This window comes from Pseudoliparis swirei, chromosome 10, assembly GCF_029220125.1.
Source record: "Pseudoliparis swirei isolate HS2019 ecotype Mariana Trench chromosome 10, NWPU_hadal_v1, whole genome shotgun sequence".
Taxonomy (NCBI): domain Eukaryota; kingdom Metazoa; phylum Chordata; class Actinopteri; order Perciformes; family Liparidae; genus Pseudoliparis; species Pseudoliparis swirei.
In genome coordinates this window covers 5,908,210-5,920,415 of record NC_079397.1, presented here as the reverse complement: position 1 = coordinate 5,920,415, position 12,206 = coordinate 5,908,210, and the positions used below count along the sequence as shown (strand labels likewise).

The 12,206-nt window shown below is 40.3% G+C and overlaps 2 protein-coding genes across 2 annotated transcripts in view; both read left to right on the top strand.

The window, feature by feature from the left end:
* syt1a (synaptotagmin Ia) overlaps positions 1–6,006 on the top strand; it is a 166,366-nt gene extending 160,360 nt beyond the window's left edge. The window contains exon 11 of the mRNA XM_056425497.1: positions 1,970–6,006. Coding sequence (XP_056281472.1) covers positions 1,970–2,176 — 207 coding nt within the window. The 3' untranslated portion in view covers positions 2,177–6,006. The remainder of the gene's footprint in view (positions 1–1,969) is intronic.
* A 1,984-nt stretch (positions 6,007–7,990) lies between these two features.
* Positions 7,991–12,100, top strand: LOC130200921 (NADH-cytochrome b5 reductase 3-like). The gene is made up of 9 exons (XM_056425498.1): positions 7,991–8,110; positions 8,397–8,522; positions 8,730–8,802; positions 9,062–9,168; positions 9,258–9,387; positions 9,481–9,564; positions 10,711–10,796; positions 10,898–10,997; positions 11,614–12,100. Exons 1-9 carry the CDS (start codon positions 8,090–8,092, stop codon positions 11,784–11,786), a joined length of 900 nt encoding a protein of 299 aa, XP_056281473.1. The 5' UTR covers positions 7,991–8,089; the 3' UTR covers positions 11,787–12,100.
* Positions 12,101–12,206: the final 106 nt, after the last annotated feature.

The window sequence follows — 12,206 nt, the reverse complement described above, 5'->3', positions numbered from 1 at the left end:
GGCAACACAAGGGTTAAAATGTATACAATGAAATATGAATTGATATAACACGATTGTCAACCCAAAGCCAATTCACAATGTTTAGATCATATCATACATTAAATACAAAGTGCAGTACATTAGAAACAAAGTACAAACTACGATTAAAACCTTTCTGAATATTATATTACATTTCTGGCTCTGACCAGAGTGGAAAAAAATTTCACAATCCAAGAATTTGTGTCTCATTTGTTTTATTCGTATAGAAACATAAATGCAAAAATAACAATGTATGGTTTCAGGGGAAGTTACATGCAGGATATGGGTCTTGGTGAACAACATCAGACATCAGAGTTTTGTCATCACAGTTACCAAATTAACAGGTTTTGTATGATCAAGTTTGTAGATGAATCTACTGTATTCGACTAAAACCGGTGTGCACTACCTGGCAAACCCACATTGTAGGCAGCCACTAACCAGATTGATAAACCCTTGTTCATGAGATACAGTAGGTATCAATTCAAAAAGCTTATTTCCTAAAATATTGAGGTGTTGGTGAAGTAGTTGATATTCCATAATGTGATTATTATTGCTGAACCCATGACAGCAAGAATCAGCAAAGCAATACTGACTGAGTGATGAACAACAACATAGTCGGCTAATTTTGAATATAAGAAAGCCGTGATTCAATTTGCAAATTGATGGTGAACTGGCCCCTTGAAGACCAACTAACCCCAAGCAGCCATGTGGGAACCTTGTTCAGTATTTCATTACATGGTGTATTAGACATGCTCTTTTACAGCAGTGGCTCTGAGCTCATGCAAGTGTGCCAGTGGATCGAAATTTAATCAGGGCTCTTTGTGCACTAATTCATATTCTCAGCCAGAGATTATTGCCCAGGTTACTCCTCTGTGCAGCGTCCCTTTGAATGAACGTAGGCCACGGCTGAGTCTGAGACCCCTGAGTAATCAAACGCTCTGCTGTGTTTGGCTCTGGAAATAACCAAGGCCTGGTCCGTTGCATTAGTGTGTGATGGAGCACCTCCTTCTTTGGATTAATGTACTAACCAGCAGTTCTTCATTCATTCATTAGTTTCTGTTCTACAGTAACTGATGTGTTGGTGCAAACTTTGCTTTGTTTACCAGGACTTTTAAATAATCTCATCTACCCACTCAGGATCCAGTAGATATGTATGTGAAAATGTTCATTTGTACAAACCTTGAGGCTTTTCACATTTCCTGTTTGTTTGGAATACATTGAAACCCCTCTTTAGCATTTGCTGTTCACTTAAACCTAAAGTAAAACATTAAAAACGTTAACAAACAACAATTGTTCTGAGAAATGCAGTGCAGACACAAAGTAACAGTGAGTGTGTAGGATAAAAGACAAAGGAAATTGCACAGATTGTCATTTATATTGTGTTTTAGAGCACAGAGACCAGCCTGTGTGATGTATGACGGTGATATCTTTTCACTACAGTTTATCAGATCTTGTGATATTTGTGTAGGGGACCATAAAATGTCTGTTGTACTGGAAACTGCTGCTGTCTTGATTTTATTTCACTGGGTTTATTAATGCTCTGATGCAGCACAGCTCATGTCAGTCGACACAAATCTAATACACATAATAATAAACCAACAATAAATAAATGTTCTAAACAAATCTTACAAAGGGCTTTAAACCGTAGGAAGAGAAATAAGACACAGTTATGTCAACGAGATACAATACAGAATAAAAACAGTAAACATTTATGTTGTAAATTCTGACAACAAAATTATACAATTATGACCAATCTCACCAGAAGGTTTATTTAGTGATATTTAGTCTAGTACATAATCTTCACCATCAGACACTGACTTCACACGGTGGAGTTTCTTTGTGTGATAAAAGCTACCACACCTGTTCAGAGATCGGCATTAACCGCCCGTGTGCTGACGACCCCTTGATTTACACGTTTTCTACTTCCCGCCTGCTTTCCCCTTTTCTACAGAAAGTGCAAGTTGTTATAACTGTTCTGGACTATGACAAGATTGGCAAGAACGATGCTATCGGCAAGGTGTTTGTGGGCCTCAACAGCTCGGGGACGGAGCTCCGCCACTGGTCCGACATGCTGGCCAACCCCAGAAGACCCATCGCCCAGTGGCATGTGCTGAAGCCGGAGGAAGAGGTGGACTCTCAGCTCTCCACCAAGAAATAGGCAGGGCCCTTTCAGCACCTGCCTTGTAGTACTCTTTAGCCAGTTTGTGTAAATACCTCAGTGATATATGGGTCCATCCATGTTCCCCTTACCTCTCCCCCTCCCCTCTCTTTACCCGGCCTCTCAGTCTCACTCGGCTTCACCGCTCCTAATATCACAAACAATCCTAATTGTTTAAACTTCCCGCGATCTCTATACCCTTCTACTTTTCCCCCCCTATCAAATTCTCTACTTCTTGCTTTCTCTTTTCTTTTCTTTTCTTCTTGGTTCCTCTCTGATTCAGTAGTTGGGGTTTTCCATCTCTGTGCCCTTCAACGCCCCAACCAAATGCCCCCTTATTTTAAGCAATATGATCTGTATAGATAGCGCATGACTGAAAGAGTTTATTGTACCACAGTTGTATATATAAGTATGCAGGCAAAAATTATTTCTAGTTTATGTGTTTGTATGTTGTTACCCGTTTCCTAATCTGTGTATATCTTGATGTTTTTATTAAGATGTTCTATTTTAAATGATGTAAATGCAGATATAGAGGAAAGCCAATATTATATATCCCAGGATTAAAAATTCTACCTTATTACCTTATTGCATTCCAGAAAAAAAGGAGAATTCCAACCTGCAAGACACTATTGGAAATATATTCACATTATAAAGGACAATATCTGGCTTCAAGTTTAGCAAAGTATCATCACGGAAAAGATAGATGAATATACACTCCAAACTCCAAAATACAAGGCTATTAACTACTATGATTCTGAGGGGGGAAATGATGCTTCTGGAAATTATACAAGCACATGATTTCTTACAATGTTTTGTACTTATTTCTCAATCAGAGGACCTATATGTTTAGCACAGTTAGCAGAAACAATAGTTAATGCAAACCACTTCGCATTTATTTTATCCTTATTTGGCAGAATAAGTGAAACAGGTCCTCGTTTTATAGGCCATTGTTCACTTAAACCGGCTTGTTTTCTTTTTGCAAAAAAGAGAAAATACTGCCTCCAAATAAAGACTTATTTCTTAACCTTTAAAAAATCCAACCCCATGTGAAAAAAGCACCAAGCTGTAGCCATTGTGTCCTTAAAGCTCGTTTAACAATATATTTTGTTGACTGTTTACTTTGAACAGCCTTGTCGTTGTTGGAAGTACAGCGCATTTAGGCCGGGGTCCGATCTTCGAGAGGAAGTGAGGAAGAAGAAAAAAGAGTTGGGACTCTGGTTTTCAGAAGACTATTTTTTAGAGCAATTCAACGTCTTGACTATTTTTCGTAAACTGCATGATTTTTTTTACAATCTTTACTAAAGGCTGGGACCAGGGGGAGATCTACTGACACCAGGGGCTGTCTCTTCTGATACAATCCCCTTGCCTTCAATCAGAGGAGAGGAAAGAAAAACACAGAGTAATGTCTAAACGTTGGGTCGATGTATATCATTATACTGACCGAGTTCTAAACACTGCCATTTTCAGAGGTGACTTATATAAAGAGCCTCTCTTCATGCACACTCCCACTTGCTCGTGGTTGTAGCTTTGGTTTATCGGGAACGATGTCTTTGGCTGCAATGGTGCCCTGAATCGCAGTCTTTGCTTTGAGTTGCCTTCTCACAGTGACAATAGAGCTAGCCATGTTTTACTGCCAATTGTAACTGTTATGTGGCTGCTGTTTTGCACTGGATGTATTTGAAGTAGCTTGTTGACGACTTTTAAAAACAATTGTTGGGATAATTGTTGAGCTGGCTTTATTTCAGGACACCCGCCAGGGGGAGCCAGAAAACGAAAAAGAAAAGAAAGCAATGATGACAAACCACGTTTTCAGTTTAGTTTTCTCGTTGGCGCGAGGCGACACCGAGAGATCGCGAAATAACCGTAAAGTTAATGGTCTGCGTAGACTCCATCGTGTCCTTTACTTCGGGTCCAATTAGCAAAGGAACGAGTTTGAATCCATGAAAACCATGAAGTCTCTTATCTTGGAGGAACCTCTTGCATATACTCGATGCTTTAGCTACAGGAGGACTTTCTAAATGTTTTCAATGTTATTGTGTAGTTGATAGCACTATTATAAAAAAAGCTACTTGTCATTCCATAGGAGTCTCTGAGGACTGCTTTGTGTATCACTGTGACTGCCGTGTGTGCTTAAAGATGTAGAGTTATCAGTAGCTAGCGAAACCAGTCGGTTCTGTTGTGATGTCGTAGCGTTGACTGCCATTTTCCCTTCTACACGCAGAGAGAGAGAAAGAAAAGGCGGAAAGAAAAGGCAGAAAGACATTTTATCTGGGCGCGAGTGGGTCGTTTCACACAGCATTTTGTTGAGCACTGTGCAATACTTGTATGTTCATTCCCGAGTGTTAACGTGGATGGTGTTGCCCGAGGAGAAAAAAAAAGATTCTAACCCTTGTGGACCACTCCCGTCCAGAGAGATGTTCCTCCTTTCCAGTGAAATGGTTTGGACACAGCACACGTAGGTACAGCTGACAGGTTGGAGAAACCTTTCGACCTCTGTTTAGGGTTCCCTCCCCTTTTTCGCAGGTTCTTCTTTTTTTCTTCTTTTTCTTGCACACAGGTCCAGCATCAGAAGTTTCAGGGAGTATTAGTTAAATACCAAACAAGGCTCTACATTTAAATATCCCCTGTGTATATATTTAGATATTTGTGTCAAGAAATGTATATCTAGAATAAATATAAAGTATCAAAATATCATTTGATCCATCCATCGTCCATATACTATATCTCATCGTCATAATTTTCATTTTCATAACGGACTTTTTTTTTTCATTTGTTAACTGCCCTATTGATTCAAAATCCTCTTTTATATTTGAGATGAAAACTCTGAATGTACAGTATGGACTGTGTTGTTGTCGATTACTTTCAACGTGAGATTAGGTGTTCTTTGCACATTTGTTGGAAACAAAATGTCCCTTTGTTTATATTTTTTCAACTAGTGGGAATTTATTTCACAACCTTTTGGGGTCAAATCCCTCCTGACTGATTGCATTCCAAAATCACTGAATATACTTTAAGACAGCTGCACTCCCAGCCCCTCTTCAAGCGGGGGATGATTTTAATTTGACATGTTTTACATTTGTGAATTCCAGTACAGCTTCAGATTTAAATGAAAACAATGGATTAAAGTACAAGGTAAAGGCTTTATTAAAAAAAATAGCCTTAGCAATTTGATATTTACTATCCGATCAAAGCTGAAAGAAAATCTGAATTACAACAGAAATGAAATATGTATCGGGGAATTCAGTGACAGGCAGCATTGCGGAACCCATCGAATTGTGATGTGTGTGTGTGTGTGTGTTTGGAGGGGAACACACAAAGCCTTTTTACCTGCAACGCAATGCTCCTCTTGTTGTGATTTCCTACCAAAGTATGCATGCATAATCAAAGACCCAAAATTCTCCTCTTGTAAAAACCAAGCTCTCTGTGTGACAAGGAACTATAGATTCCCTCCAGTGGCTCCGACAAAAGGCCACACTGACCTTTCAAAAACAAAAGCTGTGTAAAGTATTAGAATCTGATGCTGTAGAAAGATCCTAGTTGCCTTTGTGTACATCAACTGCCTGCTTGAGTATTTTGTGTGTGGACATTTTTCTCTGTAATCTCGTAGAACTGTTTGGGGTGTTTTTTCCTGCCATATCGCTCGCGGTGACGGCGAGCCGCCGACGGTTATATTTGCTGTGTATACCTTCATTTTTGACGAGGTGTTTTACAGTTTTGTTTCACTTTTGTGTAGTGATTCACTCTGTGGAGTTTTCTGACTGTTGTTATATAACTTCATATACACAAATGATCAATAAAAATGTTTTATTTCCTGTTGATACAGAAGCCAATCATGTCGTATACTTTCATTTATGTGTCTCCAAAAGTGTTCACGGAAGTAGTCGTGACTGCTTCTAAGCTTTAATAACAAAAGCAGGCTGTATAACGTCCACTACAGTGCTCGTTTTGATTGGCAGAAGAAGAATGAGTCACTGGACCTGAACGCACATCCCTTCACATCCAGAAGTGTGACAAATTCCACTTATAATGGTGTTTGCTTCGAAACACTTTGGCTGTGAATCATCATCTGGGCCTGTTAACCAGGTCACTACTGCCATCTAGAGGACATAACGCAGCACGCCACCGTGTATGAGCACAACAATAACACAACAAAGTGTTTTGTTTTCCATTTGGATTTATGCAAAGATCAATTTCTATTAGGGAATATTCACTGATGTTGAGAGCCAGAAAACAGGGACAGGTTTGTCCTCCCACCAAATGCATGATGTCACATTGATTTGAACCACAGATTGAATTTGATTACGAGAGCCCGCTGGGGTTGTAGATTTATAGATCGCAGGCTGTTGTTGTCTCTCATTTGAAGACCCATCAGTAAATAATGTAATTTAACCCCTTAAAAACCCAGTTTTCCTTTATTTAACCTTTAACAAGTGTTTAAAAAAGTGTATAATAAAATATTCTTTATCTGATTCTTTGTTGAAGCTAAATTATGTGAGTGAAATATTCAAAACCCAAGAAGTCTTGATTGTATGGCTACACCATTCCATCAAATGGAAATATAGGCTATATTGCATAATTTTAAACACATTTCTCCAAAATGAGCCTGACAGATTTGGTTTCTCTGGAAATAATATGAATAAAGTTCTGTTTTAACATTTGTCCGCACATAATGAGTTTACACCAATTGTCCTGCCAGTGGGAGTAACACTGCTTATGTAATAGAGAGCAAACTATAGTAAAGTAAAGTTTTGTCAAAAATCATATTTTTTGTTTAATTTCTGACATAAACTTCTTGTGAAAAGGAACTAATTGTGTCTAAATGGTGGCTCAGCTTTGGCATTAGTTATCAACATATCTTTCTCATTATTTTGCCAATGGGAGACATTATTTAAAACATCTATTGCTTGACATGTAGAGGGAATGTTTCAAGATTCACGATAAACCTTTTTGACCTTGTAATGGGAACATGTCTCAGTCACAAAAGAAATAATCTCAAAATAATAACACAAGATCACCGTGTGGCCAAAGCTGTGTGAGTGGTTTTCTACTCTCTGACATTCCCGAGGCGGGGCGCCATTACCCACCACCGCGTTATAATCTGACTGTATCTCCGCTTATCGTAGCGGGTGCAGGGGTGTGTGGAAGAAAAAGGAAACTGGTGGTGAAGTGGTTGGTGCACAGCGGGCTTCTGTGTAGACTTACGACTCCTGCGAACAGAACAGGTTCAACAACCTCAAAAACAAGATGCAGATATGAAGCACTTATATAAATAATATGTGTCTGAGTGCTCCACTGCTATGAGAAAATATAATATTACAAGGTTAGACTTGAGAGGCGTATTACCTTTAATCATAGCAGTAGGGCATTCAAACACAAATACGATTTATATTTCATATATTTTTTTAATAAAAGTCAACAATTCCTCACGTACTTATGCCAATTGTTAATTTCGGACTTTTATTCTGAAATTCCAAGCGTTTACTTTATTATTATATTAGTTGTATTCTGAAAATCCAGGTAGAAGTGACGATTAGGCTTCCGCTTCAACAAGCTAGCGAGAACTAGCGGTTATCATACCGGAAGTTGTATTTTTCCGTTATGACATATGACATGTCCGAATTTTTTTCGGCGATATTAATACTGAACCAGCATCTTATTTCTCATTCACTATAGTTTGAGGTTTTAGTGGCTTCTTGGGTGTAATTTGAAGAAATGTACGCATTTTTATTTCACGAATTAATGCTTTTATTCTTTTAAACAGTTGCCGGATGTGTATATATGCGCAAGCTAACCTTAACTTGACAGCCTTCCATGACTGACAGCTCTCGCACCGCCGTCGCAGTTGCAGTAAACTCATCTGGCGTTGCCTCCTGCGTTGTCAAGCAACCTGTACAGATAAAAGACTGACAGAAAATGCTGTCCTACATCATTGGTGTGAGTACAACTTAACGAGAAGTAACCCGTTGTGTCTCAGTTAAGCTAATTCCACTGCGTTAGGCGAGACTACATTAGCCTTCATGTATCTCTTAAGTTATTTTCCATATCCAAGTTGTTCGGGCCCTTTGCCAAAGACTGACTCATTTCTCCTGTTCCGAATGACTCAACTCGAGCTAGACAACGCCTCTCAGACGGCTCAAATGTTAGCTAGCTAATGCTAGCTAGTGCTCTGACTCATTCTCTCGTCTATGCGTTTTTATTTTGACCTTTTTTCTGTTCGCAGTTGATCCGAGGCGGCGTCGATAGCATCATCAACTTGATCTTCAGACTACTCTTCTCTAAGAAGAGGCTGGCCCTCACTTTAGAGGACCCCACCATCAAGTATGCCCTGCGACTGTTGGACAAACAGGTAACCAGGTTGAATATAATTGTATAAAACCTGTACAAATAACAATATTTGTGTAAATAAAGTCGTGCCACTGCTGAAAATCGTGTTTGCAAACGCATCAGGTGCGTTCAGGTACCACCTTTTTTTACTTTGCATTGACATTGGCTTTTTACAATACAGCTTTTTTTTTTCCTTTTTTTTTCTGTTTCATGTTTTTTTTGTGTGCAGATTGTCAGCCATGACACACGGAAGTTCCGCTTCGCGCTGCCCACCCCTGAACACATCCTTGGTCTCCCCATCGGTTAGTATGTGCACTCATTCACTCAATGTCCAGAATTAAAGTATATTCTGGACACGAGCAAGTCGTTATGAGAAGTGTTTTCTAAGGGTTAAGTTTGTTAAATGATCCAAAAACTCAAAAATCAAGTAGCGTGTACAAGAACACAACGACGAGACGTACTGCGGAGGAATTAAACGGGTAAACGAAGAAGGTCGTGTAGTCTCTGCAACCATCACGAGAGCTGAGGACGCTTGTCGTTGTTCTGTGCGTTCCTCTCCAGGGCAGCATATCTATTTGTCTGCGAGAATAGACGGGAAGCTGGTCGTCCGGCCGTACACGCCGGTGTCCAGTGATGACGACAAAGGCTATGTGGACTTGGTGGTGAAGGTACAGCCAGCAGAAACGTTGATTCTTTTATGTAGAGGTGTTGGTTTTATTTTCCTCAACCACTTTCTTCTGCTCTCCCATGTCAACAGATTTACTTTAAAGAAGTCAATCCTAGTTTCCCAGAGGGAGGGAAGATGAGTCAGTTCATGGAGAGCCTCCGGATCAACGACACTATTGATTTCAGAGGGCCCAGCGGTCTTATTGTTTACAAAGGCAAAGGTGAGCGTCGTGACCTCGCGTCCTAATCCAGTGGGTGACCAGAGGTTCAGTTTTGCTGCTGGATCTGACATCGTAACTCGTTTTCCTTCACAGGCGTCTTTGCCATCCAGCAAGATAAAAAGTCCCCGGCTGACACGCAGACGGCGAAACATGTTGGCATGATTGCCGGAGGAACAGGTGAGGGGCGCTCCGCTCTAAAAGGGTCACGATCAGCTTCTCTTCATCCTTTAATGTCCCTTGAATCTCAATCGTCTCCGTCGACCCTCGTCCGTTCTTTGTGTGGCTCGATTGCCATGTTGGATGTTTTTTTGTTGTTTTTTAAAAATGTTTTATTTAATAAGGGACAGTGCACATTGATAAAAAACATTGCAGTAAATGTGCCAGTTAGCCAAGAGGCTATTTTTCATCTGTAGTCCCAATGTTGCTGATGTTAAGAACAAACCTAAAAACATAAGATTACAAATACAATCTACAGATAAAGCAAATAAAATAAGGGAGAACAATGTTAAAATGGACAGAATAAAAACATAATGTCAGAGATACAACGTAAAAGCATACAGACTAAATGTGATATATAACTGCAAACAGGTGAACGACAAGAGAAGACACGCTGGTGGAGTAAACGGCCGACCAGCAAGTCAAGACACACAGAGACCGGACAACAGACAGACAAAATGGAAGTCCAACCTGGACAGATTTTAATTCTCTCCATCGGGTTCTCACTTGAAATTTTCTCGCTGTATTACAGACGCTTGTTTCTACCCAGAACACAGGAAGTCTCGCTGGAAATGGCGCTTAAATACAATTTTTTTTTTTGCCTTGTGCATTCCTTTTTTATCATGATTATCGCATTAATCAATTCTCTGTACTCCAATGACCCTTTATTTTTAGAGTCTTATCTTATTTACTGGTTTTGAAGTGCTGACGGTTGGCTCAGTCATATCTGATTACATCACATGTCATTTAGCAGACACTTTTATCCAAAGCGACTTACAATAAGTGCATCAACCAAGAGTACAAACTCGGAACGACAAGAATACAGAAAGTAACATAGTCGAACTACAAAAGTACCATAAGTAAGAGCTATTTAAGTGCCACTCTGTTGTTTTAATCCAGATAGTCGGAAAAGATGTGTTTTTAGTTTCCGGCGAACACCAACACACACGCGCGTACGTATTGATGCTTATTGTAGAGCCACATATGTTCTTTAGAGAAACTCTTTGCAGTAATACATTTAGTCTGTGTTGTAACCAAGGGACACGTGCATGACTACATACTTTCTATTGTTTGTGTATTAAAGGTGATTCTTCTGTCTCCTCCCAGGCATCACGCCCATGCTGCAGCTCATCACCGCGGTGATGAAGGACCCACAGGACCGGACGGTGTGTTACCTGCTGTTTGCCAACCAGGTCGGTTTCACCAGATGAAGTATTGTGTAAACATTTGTTTTCCTTTTGGGTGGTTGATGCTAAAGCGGAGGTGGAACTTTGTTCTTCCCGTCCTATCGCAGACTGAGAAGGACATCTTGTTGCGCCCGGAGTTGGAGGAGCTCCAGGTCAACAACCCGGACCGGTTCAAGCTGTGGCTCACGCTGGACCGAGCACCCGAAGGTGAGCGTTCTGCTCCCGCAGTCTGAGAACGGCTTTTGTTCGTCTCCCTGACGTCCAGTGTATCGAACGCTATCGTGCAGCGCGAGTATCGGTAAACGGGAAGTTGAGTTTCTTGTTATCGCTTGTCCACCATCGATTCGTTTATACCCGAGATGATGTTATTACCTTCGCATTGAAAATGCGGACGGTAATGTTTTGATCGCCGTGTATTTGTGTGCGTGTTATTCGCATAAGTAAAAAAAAAAAAAAGTATTAAACGGAATCGCATGAAATTATTGGTTGTTATCCGGGATCGATCGGGTCAAAATCTTCTTTCTTCCATAGTGCGGTCATTCATATCCAATTGGCATGCAACTAATGCCTAAATGTTCATAATTCAATGCTCAATCTTGAGATATGCGCTCTACCGAGTGCTGCTTCTAGTTTCCCTTGTATTTATATTCAGGGCTGCAACTAATGCACATTTGTATAATTGATTTCAGCTGGAAATGTAATTTGCTCAGTAAAATGTCAGAATGTGTAAATATCAAAAGTTCAAAAATAATTTTTGCCAGTTTTTTGTTGTTGTGGATAAGTCTGAGAAATTGTGTCCGAACACCTTTTTTCTGCCCGTCAGACTGGGAGTACAGCCAAGGCTTCATCGGTGAAGACATGGTGAGGGAGCACCTGCCGCCCCCGGGCAACGACAGCATCGTCCTGATGTGCGGACCGCCGCCGATGATCGAGTTCGCCTGCAACCCCAACCTGGACAAAGTCGGCCACGCCAGCGAGCGCCGGTTCACCTTCTAGATGGCGCTCTGCTATATTCACGACCCTGAGAGCACTAAAGCACCTAGTGTTGCAAATGGGTATTGCACTTTGTAAACAATATTTTTCAGAGTGCCTTAACACTTGACACGCTCTTTTTATGCATTGCAATCACGAGCTTCGTTTATAAACGGAAATGTATTTAATCCAATGTTGCTGTTTGCATATGCGTTTGTTCAGTCCCGCCCCCTCGTGTCACGTCAATATTTTCTCTGTGATTGTGATTCACACAAAGTCTGACAGCAGCAGCTACTTGTTTGGATATGCAAGATGAAAAATAAAAACATCGCTCCTGATTCTTGTCTGCCTTCAAATCTCCATAAATGTATTTTAGTGGTTTCTACTCAAAATTAAGATGAGGAAAAATGCATTTTTAAAAACTTATTACAAACAATTTTAAAA

Excerpts from the sequence above, each read along its gene's own strand:
- LOC130200921 (XM_056425498.1), top strand. The coding sequence starts at position 8,090 with ATGCTGTCCTACATCATTGGT. Across the intron at positions 8,803-9,061 it reads CATCCTTGGTCTCCCCATCG|GGCAGCATATCTATTTGTCT; the intron begins GTTAGTATGTGC and ends GTTCCTCTCCAG. Across the intron at positions 10,998-11,613 it reads GCTGGACCGAGCACCCGAAG|ACTGGGAGTACAGCCAAGGC; the intron begins GTGAGCGTTCTG and ends TCTGCCCGTCAG.